The sequence below is a fragment of the Acomys minous genome (genome assembly GCF_964271855.1).
Source record: "Acomys minous genome assembly, chromosome: 15".
Lineage (NCBI taxonomy): Eukaryota > Metazoa > Chordata > Mammalia > Rodentia > Muridae > Acomys > Acomys minous.
The window spans coordinates 25,883,138-25,911,057 of record NC_140497.1 but is presented as its reverse complement, the minus strand read 5'-3'; the positions used below and the strand labels follow the sequence as shown (position 1 = coordinate 25,911,057).

Genomic DNA, 27,920 nt, shown 5'->3' with positions numbered 1-27,920 from the left:
TCCCCGCTCCCTCCTGGCCTTCAGCACCACAGTAGGACTGCGAACACATCCAACAATGTGGGCTAGCCAACCACCAGGTTTTCAGTCTGTCCAGTGTGCAGGCAGACATTTGGACTACCTGTTCCCTAGAGTGTAAGTCAATCTAATAACCCCCACCTCTAACCCCCACTCATTCTATTGGTGTCATTCCCCTAGAGATGGCTGGCTGATATAGGCCATGTCTACACACCATTTTAGAAGGCTTCCTTCATACTCAAAAAAAAATATATATATATATAAAATATAAAATATAAAGTTAGTGTCTAGAAGGTTCCCAGAGGCCTGCAGCAGCCTCATTTCCTTTATTTAACACATTTCTTTCTTTTTTTTTTGCTAAGACTAATTTATTTGTCCTCACAGAACATATCACCCACCATTCTGAGCCACAGTACTTTAGTACTTACTATGTATGTACTAGTGTTCATCAGTGAAATAGAAGTGGTCATTGGAAGTTATAAGCACTGGAGCAGAGGACTATGATTTAAAAGTAGAAATACAAGTGCTAACACATGTGACACAACATTTCTTAAAAGTGTCTGTTTCTTGGAGCTCATTGTAGGGTATGTGTTGGCAACGAGGAAGTCAGTCATTCCAAGGACCCACTTGGGAAACACCCATTTAGGTTCAGTGTTTAGAATGATCTTCACAGCACTAAAAAACTATTACTTGCATATAAATATAAGAGGCACTTCTTTCCTGAAAGGAGTTACCAATAGTTAAATGAGGTTCTATTACCAGGGGCGCTTTCTCATGCTGTCTAACCTAGATAAGTTCACTTGCTTTCCAAACTACCCCAGCTTCATCACACACACAAACACACACACACACACACACACACACACACACACACACACACACACACCCTTTCTACAATCCCTCATTGCCGACCACACTGAGTGACATCACAGGGTAACATAAGCAGTCACTGGCACTGGGAGGCAGCAGACCTTGCCTCTTTGCACGCGGTAGGTAGGATGGCTTCAAAGGTCTGTAAACTTGGGACCTACTTCAGAAAGCTCTCACTGAGGTTGTGGGAAACATTCCCTGGTAGGGTCTGATAACTGTAAGATTAATGCATCTCTGGTTGTCCCCACTGACACCTACTTTGCTGTATGACCTGCTGAGTAAGTGTAAAGAACTCAGAGTGTCTTGATAAAACCCAGGCACCAATAGTTGACATGCATTCAACGTCCGCTCTCCGAGCGGCAGCAGGCAGCAGCAGGGATGGGGTCAGAACTTGCCTAGACGCTGCTGGGAGGGCAAGTCCCTCACCAGAAACTTACCTCTTGTTTCACCTCAGATGGTTTCAGATACCAGGGTACCTGCCCAATAGCCTTGCTTTCCTTTTCGGAACCTTTTAGAAGACAGTATTCTTGTCTGATCTGGTCCTGTCCCTATGTCCCAGGTCCTCTGTGCAGGCCTTGGGTTTGTCTGGCTTGCACGCATTTTTCTTGCCCTGTCTTCTTATCTTCCTTTAAAACAGACAAGCAACAGAGCTTCTGAGCAGGCCCCCAGGGACCTGTAATTTCAACCTACCGGAGTGTTCTTAGTATTTATAGGCTGTAGCAGCACTCCTGTGATGAGCTGGCATTAAAAAGGAAGAGACCGGGGAGTGGGAACCTCTAAGCCCACCAGACACCGGTAACCTTCAATTTAGAAGCATATTGGTTCACGGCAAGAAGAATCTGACTTCATGGACAGATGACATTGGCCTGGGGTGCGGTTGAGTGGCAGAGCACTTGCCTGGTGTCTACAAGGTTGTGGGTTCAGCCCCTAGTTGCCAAAGACAGAGCCAATGTTTCTGAAGAGGTGTTTTAAGAGAGACTTGTGCCGGGAGATGGCTCAGTGGGTGAAGGCACCCAGCACCAAGCTTGCCTGCCTGAGTCTGATCCCTGGGACCCAGAGGGTAGATGGCATCAACCACCTCTCCAAAGTTGCCCTTTGACTTCTACATGTGTGCGGTGGCATGCACATTCCCCCACACATTCACAAATAAAGTAAATTCAGTGAGAAATAATTAAGACAGTGGCTCTTTCATGTCCCCCACCCCCAACTTTGGGGATTCAAGCCCCAAACAGATGAAAACAAGCTGGGCCTCTCTTTCCCTAGCTTACATGTGAGCTAAAAAATACAAAACTGTTACTCCTTTTTAACTAATAAATTTGAAACAAAAACCAAACCAACCCATAAATAATTAAACTCTGACACTACCATGGCTTAACCATTTCATTGTGTTTTTATTGGTTTTTGTTTGTTTGTTTGTTTTTGTTTCAATTTCTGCCCTGTTAGGACAACGAACTCGGAAATCACAATTACGATTCACAGACTGCAGCATGAAAAAACACACACACTCCATTGGAATCACATCCAGCCTTTCCTCTTTATTCATTCATTCAAAAGAGTCCAGTGCACGAGTCAAATCCAAGCACTGTCATTTTTCTTGTTTCCTCAGAAGGGGGAAAACATTTATTCTGGCAGCATTTTTACAGTCCCAGGAAGTGGGTTTTGATACCACTAGCTGTAGGAATAGAAACCTTAACAAACTTGGAGAGCTTTTGAGAGGCCAGGGGCTCCGTGGGTAGAAGAAAACTCCTCTTGTGCTTAGTGGATGGCCCCTCAGTGGCCAGCAGCTGAGGCGTCCCAGGTGTGAAACTAGGAAATAGACTTCCCCAGACAGCCACTGACATTCCTCTTGAGCAGAGAGGCTTCTGGATCTCAACCCTCCCCCAACACGGAGGCAAGTTCTCACGCTTTGCTGGAGCTTTTTTTCAGGCACGTGACCCTCTGACCATGCCTGCCCTCGCCACAACACATATGACAATCAAGGTTCCCTCATCTACACTGCTTCTCTAGGGTTCAGATGACAACATAAGACACCACTTGTCAAAAAAGTAGCAGATATTCAGAACACGGGTCTCTGTGTTTATGAAAATAGCAACCACTTGCAAGGCCTGCTCACTCAAAGAGCCTTATTTTTATTTAAATTAGGCCCTCTGGGGAGTAAGCCCAAAGTCATATAGGACATAAGACTGGTCAAAGTTTGTTGACTTGACAGTTTAAAAACTGTCTGGTGCCAATTAAAAAACAAAAAAAACAAAAAACCAACCTACCCAATAGCTCAGTGGTCTGTAAAGCAACAACAACAACAAAAATGTTAACCCTTCGGTTTACACTTGCACGCACAGATACATGAGAACTGTGACAAAAGAGATCAACATGATCCTGGTCCATCCCGTGATTGTGTTCTAAAAGGAAAAAGAAATCTCAAACTGGACTTGTTATAGTCAAGTATTCAAAACACAACATGAGACAGTCCCTGCTAGATTTCTGATTTCCGAGAAATCTCCTTCATGGAACGGGCTGTAGGGGCAGTGAAGTCAAACCGAACAGATTCAACACAAATTGATTGATCCTTTCTCACAGGGCAGCCGCCTGCTTGCGTTTCTCTTAAAGATTTGTGGTGACTGCGTGTGCTGTGGCATTCCAAGAGTCAATACTTTATAAACAAGCGGAAGAGTGAGACCAGCTGACACGCTTTTCTTGTGGGGAACAGTCAGTTGTACATGGTTTCCTGTCAACACACGGAGGAGGCAGATGTAAACACAGGCCTTTACATTCTTCAGAGTGTGTTACCACTGCAGCCTATGCTGTTTGGCCCCAGCTAGGAGGACACAGGAGAGCAATTTGTAGGGTTTGTTTTTTAAGCATTTACCTCCTGGCGATTTCAAAACAAGGGTTCCACTAGACCTTGGCAGCAGATATCTTCCAAGTGGCTCTAGATGGATAAACAGCCCATGAGGGATGGAGTTCCGTGAAAGGCTGCCCCTACCTGAAGGTCCACAGTCAGATGTGGAGGTACACACGGGCCTCTGCTAAATCATGCACACTGTTCTGGGGCGGGGTGGGGACGGGGAGGGTGCATAGCAGGAGACTCACTGCAAGATTTAGAACTGAGCTCAGATTATCTCAAGCGGTACCCAGATTTGGGTTTTCATGGATTCTTCACCCCATTTGGCCCCTAGGGATGCTTCTGTCTGCCCCAGCAGGGGTGATGTGTGGGTGAGGATGCGAGTCATTCTACCACCAAGTCCAGTCACTAACGAGCAGGGTAGTGTGATGAAAAGTTGGGAGGGGACTCTGTCTCAACGGACTGAATGTTCCCGGTGATTGTTAGAGTCCCAGAAACCAACACTGAATCTATCCATGGACTCACAGGGAGAGGCTATCTTTCCCTTTCCTTTTTAGTTGAGCTAAAGGACGATGAAAAGAACAAAAAGCCTAACCCTAAAAGAAGACACCAGCCCCATCTTGGCACAGTTCTCATGCAGAATATTGCACCCAGTGTTAACTAATGCTAGAAGCGTCAAGACTGTATAAATTTAAATGTATTTGCATATTATAAAAATAAAGATTAACATATACATATTTTACATTAGTTACGGAACAGCAATGAACGTCAGTTGATCCCTCCTTCACATTGGACAGAACTGAAATCTGAGTGCTCTAAATACTGCCACCTGGACCCGAGCTATGGCTCATGTGTACACAGAAAACACAATCCCTGAGAAGCCGGTTAACGTTTGTTTTGTTTTTTTGTTTGTTTTTCTTCAAGTAGCTCTCTTCTTGGAGGATCACAGTTCTGAGGTTCAGGTTGTGAAACATTTGCTCCATGTTCGTTGTATCTTCGCAGCCCCCTGTAACCCCTCCAAGCGTCCTCTACAAGCACCCGGTGCGCGGTTTCCACTCTGGGCCCCCGGAAGGTGCTTGGGAGCACGGCAAGCTCACTGGGGGCAGAAGATGTCCCAGTTGGTCCCCATGCTCTGCTTACTCCATGGAAATCCCACAGCCACGAATGTCACTGGTTTCTGTGCTTTTCACCAACGTTCTTCCTAGATGGGACAAGAAGACAAAATGACAAAAGAGGACAATCGTCTCCTTGATAAGGAAAAAAAGACTAAGGAAATGAACGAGTCATCAGCACAGGGGTTCCATGCCTACTTCTAGAATTCTCTATGGATTCAGATGTGCCATGTTCCTGGTGATCCACCAAGCAAGCAGTTAGATTACTCAAATGTTTGTTGTGATGCTCAGCCCCAGGCCAGCTATAAAGTGCGACCGACACTAATTGCTATGACCGCTTACCAAGCTGGAACTTTATAGACGAACTAGCTTCATAATGAACAAGCACAGACACTAACCACAGGCTTGCTTCCTTGGTAAACACACACGGCCACATAAGTAAGTACCCCAGCCCCCGCCAGTCTCAGAAATACATGCCTCAGCTTGAGTTTATCTGTCTTCCACCATTAAGGATGCTTTTACTTAAGGTGTTACAAGCAAGGGTGTCAGCCCAAATCCAGAGGTTTGAGCCAGGAATGAATACGCTGCTGCCCTCACGGTGGCATACTAAACAATGGCGTTTGATTGAAGCAAAGCACAGAGGGGAAGGTCAGACATCTCTGGCTTGCATTTTGGCTTTCTACGGTGCTATGCGATGGGCTTTTCTAAGTGTCTCAACAACATAGGGAGACAAGGAGAGGAAAGAACCTATGGTCTGCTCTCTGTCACGCACTCCAGCCCTCTTGATGCTGCTGTTTTGCACAGAGGCCTGTCACTCTCTATCCACCTGATATGCCTTTCCAGCTAATACAAGAAAAAGCTTAATCAATCATCACATCAGTATCACCAACACCAGGAGCCTTCCGTTCACTACTCACGTACCAGGGATGGCACTTTTCCTTGGAGAACAGCATTGCTAATTTTCTCAGTATTTTACCAGTCCCACCAGGTCCTGGGGGAAGATGCCCAAGGATGATGGCATAGCGGGGCCTTCTTACAGGGCATGCAAGACTCCAGAGTGTTCTCTATGGGGCTCTAAGAGTTTCACATTTCTTTGGCACTTGGCCATAAGAAAATGTATGAAAACCTAGTAATATAATAAACTCCTGGCAACAAAGGTTCTGAAACTGTCTCAAATTCCAGTAATAATACCATACACCTTACTGTAAGAGGATGGCCATGCAAAAGCACGTGCCTCACTCAGGCACTTAGCAGTTAACTGCGTGGCCTGGCTGCCAGCTCAAGACTCATGCTAGTCACTATTTTTTCTCGGTGAACACAACAAACTCCCACAAATGCAGACAGTTGTGTCTGCTGTCTGCTCCCCTGAGCCACATGTGAGACTGAGATGCACAAGATCACCTAACTAAGGTTGCTACAGGGTACATTCCAACTGTTAGCACTTGCAGCATTTTCCACATTGGGACAGGCTCCTGTTGACTAGAATCTAGAAACACCAGCGAGAAGGGCCTGGAGGAGATTATCTTTTTTTTTTTAATTAAAAAAAAAAAGACTTATTTATTATGATGTATACAGTGCTCTGCAGGCCAGAAGAGGGCATTAGATCACATTATAGATGGCTGTAAACTACCATGTGGTTGCTGGGAATTGAACTCAGGACCTCTGGAAGAGCAGTCAGTGCTCTTAACCTCTGAGCCATCTCTCCAGCCCTGAGATTATCTTGATTACATTAACCAAGGAGGAGAAGACCCACCCACTGTGGTTGGGACCATTCCCTGGCTCAGATTCTTTCTGGTCAGTGTAAAAGTAGAGAACTGAGCTGAGCAGAGCGGAGCGGCTTTCTGTTTCTTGACTGTTGGTTCGATGGACCAGCAGCTTTCAGATCTTACTGCCTTCCCTTCCCCTTCTTGGCGAACTGTATCCTGAGCTGTGAGCCACAATAAAGCCTTTCTCCTTTAAGCTGCTTTGGTCAGGATATTGTACCGCGGCAACAGGAAACGAAACTAGGACGCAGCAATCCCGCTTTCCACCCATCAAAGCTCCAACCCTCTTTACGTTATTGCTTTTCTATCTCAATGAGCCACCCTGGCCGGTCAAGGTTCACCCCAAATGTCACCTCCTGGACCTTTACCTGATTTTTCCTGCTACTGTTCTCAGTGCTAGTCATAATCTGTCATCAAGTTTCCATCTCAACCTGACATGCCTCTGTCTGGCTGCTTCTTTGTTTCCCACTCTGTAATTCTTATGATCAGGTTATTTCTGCATCCTTAGTGCCTACCCCAATGTCCGCCATTGTGCAAGTACTCAACAAAGCTACACAAGCAAGGGATAAGATGGGAAGAAAAGCCACAGATAGAAGTAGTTACGCTGGAGAGATGGCTCAGCGGTTAAGAGCACTGAATTGATCTTCTAGACGACCAGGGTTCAATTCCCAGCACCCACGTGGCAGCTCACAACTGTCTGTAACTCCAAGAACGGACAACCTCACATAGACATAAAGGCAGTCAAAACACCAGCACTTATAAAATAAAAATAAAAAGCAATTGGGGCTGGAAAGGTGGCTCAGCAGTTAAGAACACTGTCTATTCTTCCAGAGGTCCTGAGTTCAATTCCTGGAAAACACATGGTGGCTCACAACTGTCTAAGTGATCTGATGCCATCTTCTGGCATGCATTTATACATACAGATATAGCATTCATATACACAGAGATAAATAAATCTTAAGAACAAAACACCAGTGGTTAAGCTGCTGTGAGCTCCTTCATATAATAGTATAACATTAAACAGTAGAAAACCATCAAGGAAGTGTACAGGACAAAATAATTGACTCAGGTTGGAAATGCTCTAGAGAAGGCCTCCCTGAAAAGAAGGTGTGCATCCTTGGCTTCAGGGGCAGTAGACTTTCAGCTGAGGACTGAGAGTTAGCCAGGGGCCACTGTGGTCAGCTGCCTCTCACATGAGGGGCTAAGCGCATGGGTTAGCAGAGAGGCCTGTGAGTCATACCCAGGAGTTTGAACTTGAGCTCACAATCACCAGGAAGTTTATCAAGGCTTTTAAAAAAAAAGGGAGATGCATGACAGGCGCTGACATTAAAAGATAAGTATTGGAGATAAGGCTGAAAAGAGATGCCTCAGTGGTTAAGAGCACTGGCTGCTCTTACAGAAGACCCTGGTCCAATTCCTATCACCCATATGGCAGCTCGCAGCTGTCCATAGTAGCTTGAGTTCTAGGAAATCCAATACCCTCTTCTGGCCTCCATGGGCACCAGGCACCCATGTGGTACACCAGCAAACATGCAGGCAAAACACACATATGCATAAAGAAAAAGAAATAAATCTTTTAAAATTATGTCACTTTGAATGGGTCTCAGTTTCAGGAATCTCAGTGGCTAGGGAGGCAGGGAAATCACAGAGCTAAAGAAAAGGCTCATTGGTGTCAAGGCACACTGATAAGATGGGCGGATGCTCTGGTGACAGACTGTAAAGGTGGAAGCCACTGATGCTGACAAGATTCCTAGCTTGGACAGACATCACCTGGGACAGAAATGGAGCAATGGAGCATTCTGGGAAAAGAAGGGAGTGAGTTCAGTTCTCTGCCATGAAGCCCACAGGACATTCAAGGGCTGCCAGATGGGATGGATGCTGATGCATGAGGCAAGGAGCTGGGAAGGCTCTATCCGAGGCTTAGACCTGGAATATTCCCAGGCTAGAGCACCTGCCCCAACTCAGCATGTGAAAAAGAACTGATTTTTCAAACCTATTTGGTGGCCTGAGGTGGGAGGGAAGCCACAGTGTGTATGAATTCTCTTCTTTTACTTTCTGTGTTTTGGGATGTGTGTAAAGGGTGGTGATCCTGGAGGGACTGGCCCCCCTGGAGGAATGCAGTTCCTAGAGACCACAGCAAACCTGCCTGCCAGGGCTCTTCTCTCCCACACCAAACTACCCAGGTCACAACCCAGATCTTGCACAGGTCCTTTATTGGCTTCTACACAGGAGCTCCCTGTTGTATCCTAATTCCTCCAGGGCCTGAAAATAGACAACCAGCAATGGCCTCTGCATCCACACGAGCCAGTCCTAAGCTTGCATGCCTGCCTTGCCTATAAAGCACAATCAAGCTGGTGCCACAGTTCCTCCTGCCTTGTTCCAGGAGCACGTCCACGTATGGCCTTGCTATACACACATACATGTATCCTCTTACATGGCTTGCCCTCTTCCCTGTGGACAGTGTCAGTTGTCTGCGGGTCTGTTGGCCTTACTTTCTTTTAAAGTGAGAACATGCTGTGTTTTAGAATAAGGCACAGAAACAAGAAGAACCAGGATGGAAGCCTTGGGCTGTGAGGCAAATGGCATACCCACACACTTAGTAGCTGGGGTTGGAGGAAAACACGGCTGTGTGGGATGCAGTGCTCTCTGTTTTACGTGACGTCCAGGAGTGCTAAATGGATCAGTGTGTCAGGGGTTCTTATTCGGAATGATTTTTGTCTAGATGTTTTAGATGTCTGTGACTACAATATGAAAGATAGCAAAACACACTAACACAGCCTTTCTTTGAAAACAGGCGTAGGCACTGAGGACACCCTATAAACACATTTCTGTTTATTCTCCCTTGATGATGGGAGAAGGGAGATGGGACTTACTTATCCAGCCTACACATTTACCTCTATTAATCAGTGCCTAGATAAGACAGCAGGTAGGTTTTTACCATAGCACCCACATAGCAGAGACAACTTGTTTTTAGTTTTCACCCTCTAGGCTATCCAGTGTACATCACATGTATTTCTATTAGAAACAAAAATAGCTACATTTAATGAACATTTATTTGCTCTATGTAAGTATATTAAATGCTGTGTTTGAAACTGCCTGCCAGCCTCATGAAATAGGCACCTCCACAAATCTACCTGTTAGAGATGTCTAATGTCACAGCACTAGCAATAGAAGACTCAGCAGCCAGGCAGGGTGGTCAGTGCTGGTGATCCGAGCACTCAAGAGGCAAAGGCAAGAAGATGGCGAAGTAGAGGTTAGTCTGAACTACAAAACAGCAAGACCATCATCTAAAAATAATGGAGAGGGGCGGGGGAGAGGGGGAAGAGAGAGAGAGAGATTTTGAAAGAGATTGAAATTCAAGATAGTACAGTGGAACCCCAGAGCTCAAACAACCTTAAGAAACCTCAACACTGTTTTCACAAAGTTACATGAGGTGTTAACCAATTTGCCCTCTTCCTGGTGTTATAGTCAGTACAATAAGGTACATAAAGAACACACACATGCACATGCATGCACGCGCACACACAGGCACACACAGATGCATGTGGACACACACACACACACACACACACACACACACACACACACACACACGAGTTTTTCCCAACGTGGATTTAAGAATACTTGACTCATCATACTATCCTAAGTGAAGAATGGAGCAATTTGCTGTTTTTCTGACTCCAGATGAAAGAAACAGAGCGCCTGGGACTTTCTGCCCTACAGACCCTCTTCATTTACAACCCACCCCATTTCCTCCCTGAGGTCTCTAGGGTCTTAGAGGCATACCTATTCAAAAAACTCTGTGATTCCCAGAGACTTACCCTTAACATTTGGTGCTCCTAAAGTCACAGATTGGGTACAGTAAAAAAAAAATGGTGGCAGAGGGAAAGAAGCGTTATCTTTTCCACTTAATTTTCCAAGAAAGTATGGAGATACCTAAGCAGAGAGGGGAGAATTCCAGTATCAATGTGGCTGATGGGAGACTGCACGATTCAAGAAACCCAACTCCTCCCAGCTGGGAAAGGCAGCCAAGCAGGAGGATAGTCTCCCTTGCCAAGGACAAAATAAAATAGATGGGAGCCACCAGGCAGGGAACCTCCACACTCAGCTGTAAATATCAAATATCCCCCACCCCACCCTGACACACTTTTGTTTTAAAATTTTGTGGCCAATGAATATGGTCCATTGTGATAAAGCTAAATTCCATTTCTCCTTTAAATATGTTTTCAAACCCATCTTAGATAATTCAGGGGACTTTGAAAGTTTTGCCTAATTATTTGGTGAGGTAAAGGCCACAATCTTCACCCTACTTATATATATAAAAGGATATTTCAGTGTGCCTCAGTGTCCTAATGTCAGGACAACGTCCTGCATGAAGCCATCACTGTATTTTTTAGAATACTTACAATAGCAAGAAACTGCTATCTAGTGCGGTTCTTGCTTGAATGTGAACTCTACTATACATAGGCAATCATCAAGGGTTAAAAAAAAAAAAAGAGTTTTGAAACGTGTATCCCAGCTTTGCCCTCTACTGCTAATACATTCTGGAAAGTTCAAATGCTTAGCTCAACATTTGCAAGGCAGAAAGAACACTTCTTGATTCTATTAACACACCACATGCCAAAATTAGAATTAACTTCTTTATTTTCTGTGAACTTCCACCTCTTCCGAGGTGATGTGAGACCACAACAAGAGAAAGGTCAATGATTAGGAAATAAAAACCAGACAGTCATCTGTTCCGAAAATTCCAGGGTCAGCCCACTAAAGGAAGAACACAAAAGATTATGGGTGGCATGCTAGTTTCCTTGGAGGTAAAGTGGTGGTGATTGTTGTTGTTGTTGTTGTTGTTGTTGTTGTTGTTGTTTTAACTAACCTGTCGAATTCTTTCCGGCCTTTTCAGGAGAATCAGTAGCCCATTTGGGATTAGCGGTCGGTTTATAACAGAGTATATACATAGTTTAGTTAGTGAAAGAGGACATTGGTTAATTTCTTTGGAAAGAAAAAAGAAATGATTTTCAGGTGCAGGCCACCTGAAAGTGAGGTGCAGTTGGCCATTTGCCATTTACCCAGAAACTCACACAGCCATGGGCCAGGACACTAAACATCTCAACCTGAAGAGAGACTACACAGAGCCAAGGACTCACAAACAAACATGCAAGTGATTCTGGAATGTTCACCAGCTTGATATTGTGCAGGTAATGGCAGCAGCTGTGAATTTGTGAGTGGAGAGACCCTCTTGTCTGGAAGGTATTGCTTTGTTCTGCTTCTCCACAATCCTTTGCTCTTATAAACACTCTGACCCCTTTCCACAATGGCTCCTAAGCATCATGGGCAGGCGTGCGATATAGAAATCCCATTTGTAACAGAGCACTCAACAGATATTTGTTCTTTGCACTTTGGCCAGATGTGTGTTTCTGCATTAACTGTCATCTTCTGCATTGGCATACTTCTCTGATGGAGCCTGAGAGCTATACCAATCTACAGGTGTAGAAATATGAATTTAGAGTGCAGCTTGCTACTATGTCCATTTACAAAACAAAAGTAGTAGCCTCAGCTGTAGGGCCTGTGAACTCCCCAGAAATGGGTTCTTGGCCAGATTTCTAGTACCAGGCATGTGTTTCCTCCTGTGGAGTGGTCCTTGAATCTAATCAAAAGGGAGCTGGTTTCACCCATAACAATTGTGCCACTATTGCACTCATGGACCTAGTCTGCCATGCTGGTTACTCATTGCAGCTCACAGAGTTCATCAGTGGGTGAGACTGTTGGTGACTTTTCTTCCCCAGCAGCCTACATCGCACCTTCTGGTACTATTGAAAGTTGACCAGCAGCAAAAAGTCTCCTGCTTAATACCACCTCGATTTTTCTATATTCTGTGATCAAAGTATATGGGATTTTCAGCAATGGGATCATAGCATCAAGTTCAGGTAAATAAGCAAGAGCAAATGGCAATCGCCTGTATTGTTTGGGGGGTATCATCAAGACACTTCAACCAACAACTCAAGGGGAGATATCTTTCATCTGACACTGTTTTTTTCCCCCCAGCCTATGTCTTCTGGGAAGAACATTATCCCTCATTTAGGGCAATTCCCACTAAATTCACAATCCCCTACCTCTATCTGAAGAGCGTCTGACAGTTGATGGCTTCTAGGGGACAGTCAGTTTTTCTTAAGGCTGTAGTCCTAACAGATGGCCTCCACACTTATGGGAAGTCCAAACTGGACTTAGTGAATTATTTAAAACAAACACACCAACAAGAGTATCAGGATAGGCAAGCAACACAGGCCCATCTCACGCCATTTTATAGAAGGACTTGATTGAGAATCTTCTGACTCTGGTGTCTAAGAGAGGAAGGGGCTCTGTTACAGTTCCTAAGTGGTTACCAATTCCTCACATCCACGCAGTAGTGTGCTTGGATGCTGGGCTGTCCAAAGACTACATCTAGGAAGTTCTGAAGGAAACTCTTCACCTCCCTCTGGGGTACTCTACTTTTCTTCCATCACCCTGGAAACAAGGGGCGGGGGGCTGCAGCGACACATGGTGTAAGTAACTTCTTCACTTGCGGACTAAGCCATGTCAGTAACAGAGGATTTATGAGAACTTATTTCAAACTCAAGAATCTGCTTAATACCAACATAGCAGCCACCAAAGCCGTTCTGGAAAAAGACATTAAAAACACTGGGTATACAAACTAGGTGCCACATTAGATCAATAACAAATAATGGCAGTTAGTACCATATTTCCTCTTAGAGTGCTGAGATGCTTTTAAATAAGACAGTGGCCAGGGGTGGAGAAGTCACACCATTCAAACTACAGCGAGGATCATCAAGTGCTGTGTAAATAGACATCAACAGAGCTTTAGGACTGTGTGTGTGTGACATAGTCCATGTCAAGAAAGTTGTTTGTTTGTTTGTTTGTTTGTTTGTTTGTTTTGAGCACCTCTGCCATCAGGTACATAGTCATCCCACATCACATGGGCAGTCATCCCATGTCTAAAGCTGAGATCCTTCACAGTCATACTTCCAAAGTGCAGAAGACGACGACAACAACAACAACAACAACAACAACAACAACCACATATTTGAATAGATTAGCAAAGTGCACAAGATGCCTCTAGGCACCTGGTCCTCCCCTAGTGTGAGGAGGACAGGAGCAGAAACAGCATTCCATCCATTCCTGAAACCTCTTTGCAATGGAATTCCTGGAGAGAGCTCTCCCAGCTCTGGGTCACTTTGAGAAGGAGCCCTCAGCAAAGCCCTACCACTTACTCCTTACTTTGGATCTCTCTTCATAGGGAGGGCATGCCTGGGAAAGGTGGTTTTCAGTCATGTGAGTGTCTCTCTGCCTGTGTCTGGGGGCGTGGATGGGCTTGCAGGAGCAAAGACTAGAGGAGTCCTTAGGGCTGGAGTTGCAGACTGTTGTGAGCTGGGACAAAACCAGGATCCTCTCCAAGAGCACTCAGCATCCTTAACTGCAGACTCATCTCTGCCCACCCACCCGCTCCCCACCTTTGTTGTTGTATTTTTCAATATTATTCCTAGAAATTCTTTTCAAATGAGAGATAGAAAATCTTGGGATTATAAGGAAATACCGAATAACCTCCGCTGATTCTTCTTCTTTTGTTTATAAGCTCTACTCTATCACTATTTCACATATGGCTAAATGGCAAATCTTTGATACCCAAGGAGAGAGGGAACCAGGCAAATAATGGCTTAGAAAGGCTTTTCTCAAAGCATTAAACTATAGAGGCCAATGATGTAGAGCAGGGTGTTTATTCTGGTACCTAGGACTGTTCTGGTCAGTGCCCTGTTGTCCCAACATAGTGGTGAACACGATTTCTGGGACTCTTCATCCTTTCCTGATAGGAACAATGAACAGAATATCAGCCTAGCCCAAGAGTGGAGGGGACAGGGATGGCTGACATCACTGGGGCATGTATCAGGTTCTGCATGGAGGTTGGCTTTTTAAGGTCCAACAGAGAAAGGGAAAGAGTCCTGGCTGAAAGGCCATCCAGTCAGAGGCAGAGGAATTGAGGAGATAAAGCCTAGTGTGTATACTTTACATCCAGCCTAGTGACTTCTGGGTCTCTTCAAAGATGCACACCAGGCTACCTGCTCCGGACATTCTGACATATGCACCCGGTGAGGAAAGTCCAGTCTTGCCTATCTGCCTACATTTTATGAGCTGCTATAGAGGTAGAGATCAGTGTGTAGTGAGCTACTTAAATTAGCTACCTGGTGCTAAATTAAGGCAGTTTTTGATCTTGGATTAGTGGCCCAAACCTCAGCCTTGGGCCAAAACCATGTGACTCAACGGCTACCCCTTTGACAACTGCTGTCTGTGGCTTTGGACACACTGTCAGTGTCATGCTTTAGATATACCAGTGGGCCTGGCTTAGCCTGCATGTTTGCTTTTGTTTAGTGCTCATGGCTATGAGTTGTAGATGCGTCAGGGCATGGGCTTCTAATTGGATTACAGACACCGCCTTTTATCCAGATGGTCAGGAGAGAGATCATTTTTCCTTATCTTTATACTAAAAAAAAAATCCTTGCCGAAGATGCAGAACTTTCATATTTAGGGGACAGTCCTTCATCTAGAGCTGAGAATCATACCTGCCAAGATGTTGCCGTTTGCTTCGTCAACAGGGGTTCAGTCCCCAGGGGTGTTTCCCTCTAGCAACAAGAGAGGTCTAAGCCAATTCTGATTATGCCCAAATTTAGAGCTGATTGTTCATTTAGATTCAATAAGCTGTCAGGGAGAGGCTGATAACATGTTTTTGTTTTGTTTTGTTTTGTTTTGTTTTTTTTCCAGGCGGGTAAACAGGGTCTTTCTGTGGTACAACAAGAAGCCGCCCTTGGGAATGGTTGATACTCTGGCTCTGGGCCACCAGGGCATCTGGCACAAGCAGATATTTAACTCCTGTCTTGTCTATTAAATGGTATGGATCCATGTGAAAACAATAGGTTAGTGTTTCTAGTAGCTCAGGGGCATTTACATCAACACAAAGTATACACTGTGTCCTGTACCCTGCTTCCAAAACAGCTCTTTATCCCTTCTCTGGTATATCTAAAAGGCAAGGAACAGAGGGCACAGACTCAAAGAAAGTGCAAGGCTGGACAATGCCTGGGTTTTGATACATCCAGAGCAAGGGAGATGTTCATTAACAAGAGCTTGTGTGATTTCATTGTGATACCTGAGAAGAACTCCATGACCTCAGTTCCTTAGGGGTCATCTCAGTGATGGATTATTCTGGGTGCATGCTAGATAAAAGAGTGTCTGGAATCTAGTGTTAGAGATGCACTTCCCTCAGGGGGTTGGGGCTAGTCGGAGCTAGTTCCAGCACAGGTATACTGACTAGCCTTTGCTTAATGAGCTGCCCAGTTTGGAGGAAATGCCTGGGAAACCCAGCTGTACAGGAAGCACACCACAGGAGGAGAGCTGCGCTTGCCTGGATGACACTCCTACCACAGAGCTCTGGCATGTGACCAGACAGCAAGTTCCTGGTGAAGAATTCCTGGGTTTGGTTCTCCTGTCTACGGAGACTGAATAGATGACAGCGAGGTCACAGTTCCCAAGTGCAGACTTTCTAAAGCCATATTAAAACTTGTTGTGTGTGTGTGTGTGTGTGTGTGTGTGTGTGTGTGTGTGTGTGTGTGTGAGAATGTGTGTCTGTGTAGGGTAAAGACACTATATGACCAATAAACCAAGAAGAAAAATTAAAGCCTGCTGCTTGACTATGACCCCCCCACCCCCACCCCCCACCCCCGCTGATAATGGATTGGAGCTATCACCAAGACAATGAGCTTCAATTACCTGTGACTGCTGCTATGCCGGCTTATAGTCATTTCATCTCAATTTGAAAGCAGCGGCTTTGGCTTCTAGTATGACAAAACTTTATCAATAAAACCCTCAAGCCAACAGGATGCACTTTCTCTAGAGTTTGCAGCACACATTCTGTGTGGATATTTACTTGCAAGCGTGCATTCCCTGTCAGTCCACTTGGGGGAAAAGGTTATAGCCATCTCATGGTCTTTGCTTTTCTGGCACTGTGTAGAGAATCAGAGCCCCCTGCAAAAATCAGATCGCTATGGATTTTCTGCAGGCTTTTCTGATGTAACGGCCTCTCACTGTCCTTTGAAGTAAAACCCTCTTAATTCTACAATGACAGTTAAGAACTCACTTGGGACAAGGATGGGTTCCGTTGGACCCTAACAGCGTTTCAACAAAGCTCAGCATTAATGCTTGGGGAGGGGTGTCATAAATTTGGTTGTATATACCTGAAAATATATTACAAACCAAGGATCCATATGTACATTTTAAATGAGTAAACTATGTAGTTTTTGAATTGTACATCTGAAAAGCTTTAACTTTTTAAACTTTATCAGCAAAATAAAACATCACACACAAAACAGGAAAAATAAGTTTCTACTCTGCTGCTTGAGATAACTGACTCTTCAAGGCATATGTGCACATGGTTGAACCTGGTTCTGGGTTAGTACACCCGAGAGCCAGACTCTGTATCAAGAAGCAAGGGCCAGTGGTACTTGGGGAACTCACTTGGAACAAGGGCTGATCACAGTCGGTGTAGGTGGGTAAACCAAGGCCACGTTCACTCGCTCGCTGCCATTCTTGGGGCAGATGATCTCTGCCACCCCTTCTGGTCTAGGCTGGCTCAGCAACTCCCCTGCAAAGAAGAGAGGAAACCCCATTAGGCCTCAAAGAGTGGAACTAATTCACACACAGAGAAATACAGCCCTGTCAAAGAAGGAAGGGAGGCAGCAAGGAAGGAAATGGTCTACAGGCACAGAGACAGAGAACCAATATGTAGCCAGCATGGGCTCTAGCTCCAGATGCCTGGATGCCCTCAGTGCATTACCACAGAGAGGGTTCTTACATGATGACGGTGGTACTGGGAAGGCAGGCCCTGCAGACAAAGGAAGCACCTGCCACAATCCTGCTCACCTCTCCAGACTGACTTCAGTGATCTTCCTGCCAACCAGGCAGGGCTGCCAATGAGGGGCTCGTAATTAAGATTTGGGCATATGGGGTTCCAGCAGCACTGAAAGGCATGTGACAAAGCTCTGTGCAAATGATCTGGACATGTGGCAGGCTCAAGGTGTTACCATGGTAAACAACAGGACCACAGTCCAGCCTCCTGGAGCAAGAGAATCTCCCAAGTGCTGAGTTATCACATGAGTCATGGTGGGCCTAGTAGAAACAGGTGGTTAACTTCATGAATTAACTCAATACCTAAAAGAAGCCGGACACTGGGGCACCTGCACATCATCTCTCTGCAGTGAGATCATTAGCTTCTCAGAAGGAGCAGCAATGCCCACGCCTTAGCTTCTTCCTGGTAGGTCTCTTATCTGGACACCTTCTCCTTCCTCCTTCTGTCCTAAGGCCCAGCCACACAGGCTTCTCTGCTTTGAGTGCTCAGTGGTCAGGGTCTGAGTCCTGAGAGTCCTTGTATTGGCCCAATGGCCCTGCCTAGACCTAGAAGTAAATAACTCAAACCAAGGATACAAAAGACATGCCAACTAGGGGAAAGCCCCTGCTGAGATTCATCAATGTTGATGATCATTTGATGTCCTAGAGACTCCAAAGTACACACTGACACATAATGATAGAAAGTCCTTTTGTTTAAAATCCTGTAGTGTGTAATGTACTTTTAGCAAAAGCCTAATGACCTGATTCTAATCCTCAAAACTCACATAAAGGTGGAAGAAAGAATTAACTCCAGCTGGCATGATGGCATACACCTGTAATCCCAGCACTCTGCAAGGCAAAGGCAGGCAGATCTCTGTGAGTTCAAGGCCAGCCTGGTCTTCAAAGTGAGTCCAAGACAGCCAAGGCTACACAGAGAAACCCTGTATTGAAAAACAAAACAACAAACAAACAAACACCCCCCCCCTCAAAAAGAATTAACTCCACAAGCTTGTCCTCTGACTTCATACACTGACCACGGCATGTGTAGCCATATATATATGTAACACATACACACAAACAAAAACAAACAAACAAAAAACCTTAAAATTCTGTATCTCTGAACACCTCCCCTTCGGCTGAGCCCCCAACGATGGGGCTCACACTGAATCAGAACCCTGGAGTGCAAGTCACATCAGTGCTTCTCGTATCCCTCTGAACATGCATCCTCATTTTATAAATGAAGAGCCTGCTGCCTCACTTAGGGTTTCTATTGCTGTGATAAACACCAGGCCCATAAACAAGTCAGGGAGATAAGGGTTTATTGCAGCTTACACCTCTCAGGTCCCATTGCTAAGGGCCGTCCGGCAGGAACTTAACCAGGGAAGAAACCTGGAGGCAGGAGCTGATACAGAGACCATGGAGGAGTGCTGCTTACTGGCTTGCTCGGCCTGCTTTTTACAGTCCTTAGGACCACGAGGCCAGCAGTGGCACTGCCGACGGTGAGCTGGGTCCCCCACACCAACCATCCATCAAGAAAATGCACCACGGGCTTGCCTGGAGGCCCATCTGGTGGGGGCATTTTTCCCAGTTGAGGTTCTTATGGTTATGTCAAACTGACATAAAGCTAGCCAGCTCAGGAAAGTTTTGAGATGTACCTGTGGAGGACAAGGGCTTGGAAACCTTTTGCTACCAGTCTCCAGTACTCCCCAAGTCAGGGACCGCTGCTCTAACTAGGATGCATCTTTCCTGGAGGGGCTGCCTAACATCCACGATTTTAAAATGAACTGAGGCCCTGATGTATTTATACCTTTAGAGAGGCACATTATTTCCCTGAATGGACATTTTTCTCCTGTGGCTCTGCACGATAAGGACAGGATCTAATTTTAGTCCATTCGCTGAATTATTGCAAATATCAAACTATTGCAAACATTAATTTAGCGCCATTAGCTGGCCTTGTGGACACCTACGTGTCAGAACTGTGTGTCCCGCAACAGCAGCTAGGAAATGATCAGGAACAGAAAAGCGCTAGCCAGAAATGGAAACATTAAATGGTGTCATGTCAAAACAACATAATAGACCCAAGTAAGAACAAGTCGGAGCTGGCTGGCACCTGGAAGCCATCCAGTCTAGCATCACTTGGTTAAGCCAGATGTCTGTGTTTTAATAGAGTTGCTAAGAGCTGCAAGTCTGGGAAACCCAAGCAGCCTACCACAGTATCACCAGGGCCAGAGCGCTTTCATCTGGTCCAGGCCAGCCCTCTGCTGGCTCCTCTTTGGTGTTTTGCATTTAGAATCCTAAAATCACCCCCCTAAGCCTGAGCACAGCTTTCCTGTTTTCCCCTGGAAAGTTCCTCCTGATTGATCGCCATGCCACACGGGGCCCAGCCCCATCTGCTCCGAGCTGCCTGAGGACCCAGATAATGACTGCAGGTGCCAAACCCTATCCCTCGCACGGGTCCCTGGCACCAGCCACACACAGCTGTTTTATTGTTGGTGATAGTAGCACACAAGGCCAGGCAGAACTGGAAATAATTTACAGTTTCTGTTTTGTTTTTTTTAAAGCCGTAGTTAGCAATTTCTATTAAACCAGCAGCTTTACTGCCTCATTGACAGAGCCAGGTAAACGGTTCTGCTTAGGACTGGGTGCACCTCAGAGGTCAGAAGGTGGTCCCAAGGGTCCCCCAAGGTGGCAGGTCTGGGAGGTAGGTGCTGCTGATCTTCAAAGCCAAGGCCTTGAGGCATGTCAGTGGGATTGTGGGTGCTGAGTCTTCTCTCTCCCTGCTTCCTGGCGTGAGATGAGAGTGCTTGCTCTGCCGTGTGATCCTGCCATGATGCACTGTCCTTGTGCAAGGCATAAACTAACTGGTTTAGTTTAAACTAAACTGCTTGGTCTTGGATTTGGCTCCAAGATTATGATCCTAAATAAAGCTCTCTTTACCCTCAAAGGTAGTCCATGGCTCTTTTCCATGATCCACACCAGGCCAATGATTCTCAACCTTCCTAATGCTGCCACCCTTTAATGCAGTTCATGCGGGCATAAGGCTGCTGTATAATTCAAAGGCTCACTTCTGTACCCCACCCCATATCTGGTTGCAATTCTTGTTCTGAGAATCTCCTGTCTTAGTGTTGTTCCTCATTGGCCCCTGATATGCTAACAAAGCAGCCTAAAGCCAGTCACTGAGCAAGGGAGAGAATAGGGGCTGGACTTCCTGCAAGCAGGGGAGGAGGAGTTAGAGGAGGAACAAGGGGATTCAGCCACAGGAGGGATCCAAGACCCATCAGGAGAGGAGTTAGCAAGAAAAGCTAGAAAGGCAAGTATCTCTGAGATATATTCTGGGAGTTAAGAGTAGAGTGAAAACTGCTCAGTTACTATGTTGTGAATTTTATTATTAAACAAATATAAAAGAGTCTCAATTATTTGTGTGATAGCCTGGCTAAGAGAGAAACTGAGAAACAAATATAGTTTTATAAAAATAACGTTAACAAATCCCCCATGTTGTGAGGACCCCAAGCATAAGATTATTTTTGTTGCTGTCTCACAACCATCATTTTTGCAACTGTCATGAATTGTACTGTAAATATCTGAGTTTTCAGATGGTCTCAGGCAACCCTTGTGAAAGGATTGTTCAATTCCAAGGTGGTCCCAACCCACAGGTTGTGATCCACTGCCTTAGGCAGTCAGCTGCTTCAAGATGAAGCTGAACACCTCCTTCCTGGCAGATGGCTGTTAGAAACTCATTGAAACGGACTGTGAACACAAATTTCATACATTCTGTGAGAAGCTCATGGCTACAGATATAGCTGGTTATGTTTGGGTGAAGAGTGGAAGCATGGGAATCTGGTGGGAATGGCAAACAAGGTTTTCCCATAAAGTAGGGTGTCTACACCCATGACAAGGCGTGCCTGCTGCTGGGTGAGGGCATTCTTGTCATAGGCCAATGAGAACCGGAGAAAGGAAGTGCAAGTCTGTTTGGGATGCACTGTGGACACCAACAGTGGTCTCAACTTGGTTATTGTAAAAGGAGAGAAAGATATTTTCCTGGATTGACAGGTACTCTTGCCCCTTGGTGGTTGGGGCCCAAAAGAGCTACCAGAATCCAAAAGCTTTTCAATCTTTCTAGGGAAGGTAATACTGGCCAATATTGTCAGAAAGACCTTAAACACACCCAGCACCTTACCATTCCACATGTCCTGCAACACAAACACCAGCACATTACTCCGAAGAAACAACACACAGAGAAAAATGAGGTCGCTGAAAAACATGCTGAACTTTTCTCCAGGAGAATGAGGAAGGGCAAAGAAAAAGCCTGGAATATACTGCCCAAGAGATGCAGTGCCTCCCCGCTGACAGCTTCTACTTCTCTATCTCAGGCAGTCAAAAGATATGAATTTTTACTAGCAACAAATTGTCAGACCCCCAAAAAAGGTAACCTGTGGTATATTTCATGGTGCTAAAGCAACGTACCCAGTAATATTTATATTATCAAACAGAGAACAGTGTGTGTGTGTGTGTGTGTGTGTGTGTGTGTGTGTGTGTGGTGTCTTACCACTGTGCTGTAGTAAACACCGAGCTGAAAACAAACCTGAATTAACCCAGGGGTGGGGGGAAATGTCCACTGGCTCAATGGACATTAAAGGAGTGTGTGCTTTGTAAGTGATGATATATATATATATATATATATATATATATATATATATATATATATATATATATGCATTATCTCAGTCCTTACAAGCATATAAGATAGAGATAGTTATTCTCAATATATAGAAGAGGAAACTGGTCCGGCACAGTGGCTCAGAGTGTAATGATGCTTGCCAAGCCTGATGACCTGAGTTTAAACCCCAGAACCCAGAGAAAAATGACTACCATATCTTTCTCTTACTTCTACACACACAGAGATACAGACTAAGACATGAACATACACATACACATAGTGGGGTGGTACAGTCAGACAGACACAAATGAAAATACAATATAAGGGGAGGCTTATAGGGTATATAAAGTTTGCCAGTGGTCACAAGAGGGATTAGTGGTGTCGGGATTTGAACCAAGAACCACCCAATTCAACTCTTAAACATCATATCAGAATGCCCTGTGCTAGGGATCCTGTGGTAATTAAATTAGATAACATGTGGAAAAATACCTAACACACTATCTGGAATCTGATAGGTTTGCAGCAATATTATTACAGAGATAAAAAGATTCTATGGACGTTCAATTTTCAAACATATAAGGAATTCATACCGGCATGCCATCAGCACTAGCTCCCCTGCAGTAGGACCATTCAGGATTAGACTGCCAGCCACCACATGCAAAAGTTGGCCTCGCCAGAAACATTAAAAATTCAAATGACAAAGGTTGATTCTATCACGCATCTGTCATCCATAGAATAGTAAGATAAAGTGATAGTTCCCAGAGTGGGTGGGCACCAGAAGGAGGTAAGTTTACACAGGGCATTATAGCAACAGATAAAGGGGGAAAATTGCACTTAGCCTGGTATAGTTCCACTTTCTAAAGCTTGCTTATGGGGCTGGAGAGATGACTCAGCTGTTTGTTTTGAGTGCTTCATGCTCTGTCGAATCCCAGAATTTGGGTCCTAGCACTCACACCAGGCAGCTGTACACACCTGTTACTCCAACTCCAGTGGATCTGATACACCCCTTTTCATATCTCTGTGTATCAACACTCTCTCTCTCTCTCTCTCTCTCTCTCTCTCTCTCTCTCTCTCTCTCTCTCTCTCACACACACACACACACACACACACACACACCACATACAGTAGACAAATCTGCTTAAAGGAAGTAGGCTTTTATTTCTGACAAAAATTATAGGGTTGTTCTATTTATAATACAGAGATGTGTGGTAATATTCTCAAATGTCATGCAATGGGGAAATGCTATGCCACTATAACACACTATAACAAGGTTACTTTAGAGTACGAAGGTTATGAGGCTGGCCTTTCCATGTAAATCTTGAAGTTCTGGCCTCCTGAATGAAGCGTGGTGTCTACTGAGGCCAGCATGCAGCCTCCTGTGTGCCTCAACTCTGTGAAGAATTGCTTCATTACTCAGGCTCAAGATTTGTGCCAGGAGAGTGACGAGCAACTCTTAACAACTGCTTTTCCCTCAGCCGGAAGAACAGAACACTAAGTTCTGTTACAACACTTAAAAAAAAAAATCATCAGCCAAGCATTGACATGAGCCTCTTTCTTTTTCCCCCTTTCTCAGCAGAGCTTTCCACTGTTGCGCGTATTATGCAAAACACTAAAAGTGTATTATAAAAACAATGCAGGCCATTGTGTTGAAAGTCAAAAATATTTGTTCAGGACAAACAACAGGATCTAGGTTAAAGATCCCAGGTAATATCATACAAAAAAAAAAAAAAAGCTGTGAGACCTTAAATAAAATTTGCATAGATGATATCTGGGGAGAAAACAGGCATCCGGACCATAAGAAAACTGAGCGAGTAAGTGAATGACTCGGATGTAGTCAGCAGACAGACTGCAGAGCCCTGATTAGTAGAAATAAACATTATTGACATACAGGATTTAACAGCCAAGGGGAATTACAAGAGAATATTAAAGGCTGAAGAGAAATATTCAGGGGGAGAAATATGGCAGCGAGGGTAGTACTGCATGAGGCTGGGATGCTGGCCTCGTTGGACAGTGTATGTTAAAGGGCCCTGGACTGTGAACTTTGGCTCCTGTGTTTACCAGTTCAGAATAGTCCATGGTCAGCCAACCAACTAGTAGGCTGGAACTGTCCTCTGGTGCCCATAAAATCTCAGGTTAGTTGACAAGTTGAGGGGTGTTACCTTTTAGAGGTAAAATACTCCCCCACAGGCTCGTATGTTTGAACATGTGATCTCTAACAGGTGGCACTGTTTTCGCAGGCTGTGTGAGCCATTATGGGCAAGGCTCCAGGGCTTTCAGTCTAGCCCTGCTCTCTCTTCCTATTCCCTGTCTACTGCAGCCGTGTCACTTGCTGCATTACTGATACTGCCATGGTCAGAAGGTGGTCTAGCCATCACGCCATCTCTGCCTTGACGGACTGTAACCTACCTAAACCGTAAGACAAGACCTTCCTCCTTTAAGTTGCTTCCAGGAAGTCTTAAATCACAGGGGTTAAAAAGTAAGTAATACAAAGAGTGACCATGCTACAGGGAATCTCGGTAGGGCACTAAATAAGAGTCCTTGGAAGGCTGCTCCTCCATTAAGACTCTGCAGAGAGTTGTGGCTAGGCTCACTGGGGAACTGACCAGGACACATATAGGAATCAACAGAGATCTGCTGACCCTTAAGTCATCTAGGCCATTTGTTCTTTTAAGGAGTTCTGGGACTCGGAGAGCAGTCCCTAAACCTGCAAGGGTGCGCTATTCCTGGTCACAGGGTTTGTGGCTCAGGGGGCTGCTTTTGAAATTACTCAAATAAGTCGGGGCCACTCAGTGGCTGGACACCCAACCGCAATGTGAATTTGAAAGGCAACTGCGAAAATTCACAGCATCAAAACTGGCTAGCTTCTAGCTGGGCACGGTAGCACTTCTCTGTGGTCCTAGCATTCAGAAGAAGAGGGCAGAGGAATTCTGAGTTTGAGGCTTAGCCTGGTCTATATAGTGAGACGCTATCAATCAGTCAAACAATCAACACAAACAAAAGCCAGCCAACTAACAACAGCAGCAACAACAAAACAAAATCTTTACCCTCTTCTAGGCTAATGGCTTTATTTCGTCAGGAATCCCTGGGCTCTAGTCTTATAAGGGTGACAGGATTGTTACCTCCTTCTATTTATTCAATTCTCATGTTTATTTGGACATGTCTGAATGGTCCAACAGTCACTGTTTATGACCCGGCCATCAGGAAGCACTGAACTCATTTTTCAACTGCTTCAAAGCAGGCTCCTAAGTGCTATCAGGTGACAGTTACAGGTAGAAGGAGAAACAAAGAGGCTAATTATGACATCTTGGGTGACTCATACAGCAGCCCTACCCTGTCAGTCCCATTGAGCAATGTCTTGGGTACAAGTGACTGCCACCTTTCACTGGCTCTTCTGTGGCAGGTGTCCCATCTGAGTAAACAAGCTTAGCTTTCCCTGACATTTGCTCACTTATTACACAAGGTTCTCTTCCTCATTTGACAGACAAGAAAGGAGAAAGGGACACTATATATCTTAGGTACATTAATCAAAGGAGAGCTCCATTTGGTCCATGGGGTCCCTGGACTTTTCTATTTTAAACAAGAGGTGACTTCAGAAAGGGTCTGTGTTGGGCTCAAACCAACTTTAAAAGCTTTCTCTTTACAGACTTTTACTGTGGTGTGAAGGAACCCATGACAAATAGGAAAATGCCGCTTGGAGATCACAGAAAAGAGCTGATGGAAGACAGGCTCAAGACCTGCAGGAAGGGCTAGCCTAGGCTAAAGGAATGCTCCACTTGGGTGGGAGAGGATGCATTTTACCCTCATGCCCAGGGCACATGTCCCAAAATCCACGTTCTTGAACAAAAGTAGAACAGTGATGCTTTTTGTGGTCAAATGGGTTTGCCATTCGCTGTGTCATTGTCTGTATGACATTTTCTGAATCACCATCCGCTGACGGCACATCATAAGCCAGGCTCCCTCCCTAGCCTGGTGGCAGGCAGATCGGCTATTGACTGTTTTGTACTCAGTGTTCTCCAAAAGAGACCTAGACTACAGGAAAAGTATTAAAAAGAAATAAAGGAAGGAAGGAAGGAAAGGAGGGAGGGAAGGAGGGAAGGAGGGAGGGGGGAGGAAGGAAAGAAGAAGGAAGAAAGAAAGGGAGGAAGGAAAGGAGGGAGGGGAGGAAGGAAGGAAGGAAGGAAAGAAAGAAAGAAATCCTTTGTCTCATAAATAAAGAAAATAGAAAACATTTTTGAGACAGGGTCTTACCTCATCACAGACTGAGGAGAAATCACTGTGTACTCCACCGAGCTTAGACGCACAGTGGTCCTCCTACTTCAGCCTCTCAAGTGCTAGTATTACAGCCATCATGCCTACCTACAAAAATCTGTTTTTCTTTCTCTTTTTTTGATGATAACGAAAAATAGAAGATGAAGTTGAAAAGATAAAATAAAACCACTCTAATTCTGCCAGTGGTAACATAGTAACCCTTTATAGAGGTATTTATAATAGCATACATGTAATTATGAGTATTTTGGGTAAATATTATTTTAATATAAATATTCTACATAAGTATTCTAAAAGATCAGAAGAAGGGGAGCTGTAGCCTTGGATCACAGAGCCATTCCTAAAACACATGGGAAAAAATTCACCCAGGAAAATTAAGGGGCAAAGACACTGACAGTTTCTCTCCAAACCTCCGCCTGAGGTCAGCCCACTCTCTCACATCACAAACTCACCCTCCTCAGGATGCCCCTTTTCCTATTTTTGCTCTTTCACTTCCAGTCCTCAGCACTCCCCTGGGCTTAGCGATAAGAGTTTCCCTTTCCTCCACACTTAGGTCTACAGTGCCGCTCCATGTCTGAGCCTCCCCAGAGGCCCTAGGGATGAGATCCAGGTGGAGGCTTCAGGAAGATCCCGCTTTGAAGCGTGAGCTCTAACACATACAAAATAATATTGCTGGGGCCAGAATAAACATCTCAGGGCAGCAGACGGACATAGCCCATTCTGAGCTTATGAATGAGCCTGAGGAAGGAAGGACTCGAGGGAGGCTGTGGGAAGCTGAGTCACCTATGAGGAAGGGCTTTGCTCTCGGTCCAAAAAGAGAAAACAGCAGGAAAGTAGGAAATCGTTCTCTGCCCAAATACTTTCAACTGGCCATCGAAAGCATCCTCCGCAGTCACAGCTTAGCCCAGCCTCTGCACAAATGATAATGATTAGTGAGGAATGAAGACTCTCTTCTTTAGATTCCACAGAAGAACCCTCTAGAGCCCAGAAGTCAGTATCTTGGAGAGAGCAGAGCCAGGGGAGATAGGAAGCTCAGGCGGAGGGATGCGAAAAGTCTTTTAACAATCAATAGCAAGTATAATGACAAACTCACTCTATCCAAGGAAGAAGAAGGGCTGACCTAAATAATAATAATAATAATAATAATAATAATAATAATAATAATAATAATAATAATAATAATAATAATAATAATATTCACGTAAGTACACCAAGAGGGGGCCTGGGATGTGAGGACACCCAAGGCTTTTACACTGTTCTCTACAGTGTGCAGGCAACTGCTCATTCAGCTATGCACTTCGCTGTCCAGAGCAGCAAGTGTGCACATAGGAGCAACGGCCCAGAGTCAGAGTTGAACATGCTGCTGCTAGCTCAGCCCCTGCTGGTCTGCTTGTCTCTGCCCCTATTGTGTCCTTAGCACATGCAGAGGACGCACCACACTGCCCTCCTCTTGTAAACCCCAGACACAGTGT

The 27,920-nt window shown here is 45.0% G+C and overlaps 1 protein-coding gene across 2 annotated transcripts in view; it reads right to left on the bottom strand.

Moving 5' to 3' along the window:
- Positions 1–2,252: 2,252 nt before the first annotated feature.
- Positions 2,253–27,920, bottom strand: part of MFHAS1 (multifunctional ROCO family signaling regulator 1) — a 90,268-nt gene continuing 64,600 nt past the window's right edge. The window contains exons 2-3 of one of the 2 annotated variants that reach the window (XM_084760132.1): positions 17,157–17,283; positions 2,253–4,928 (exon numbers count right to left, since the gene is read on the bottom strand). In XM_084760132.1, the coding sequence (XP_084616258.1) occupies positions 4,895–4,928; positions 17,157–17,283 (161 nt within the window). In that variant the 3' untranslated portion in view covers positions 2,253–4,894. Of the gene's footprint in view, positions 4,929–9,971; positions 10,539–17,156; positions 17,284–27,920 lie in introns of those variants that run through there. The other variant, XM_084760133.1, reaches the window with a different exon arrangement.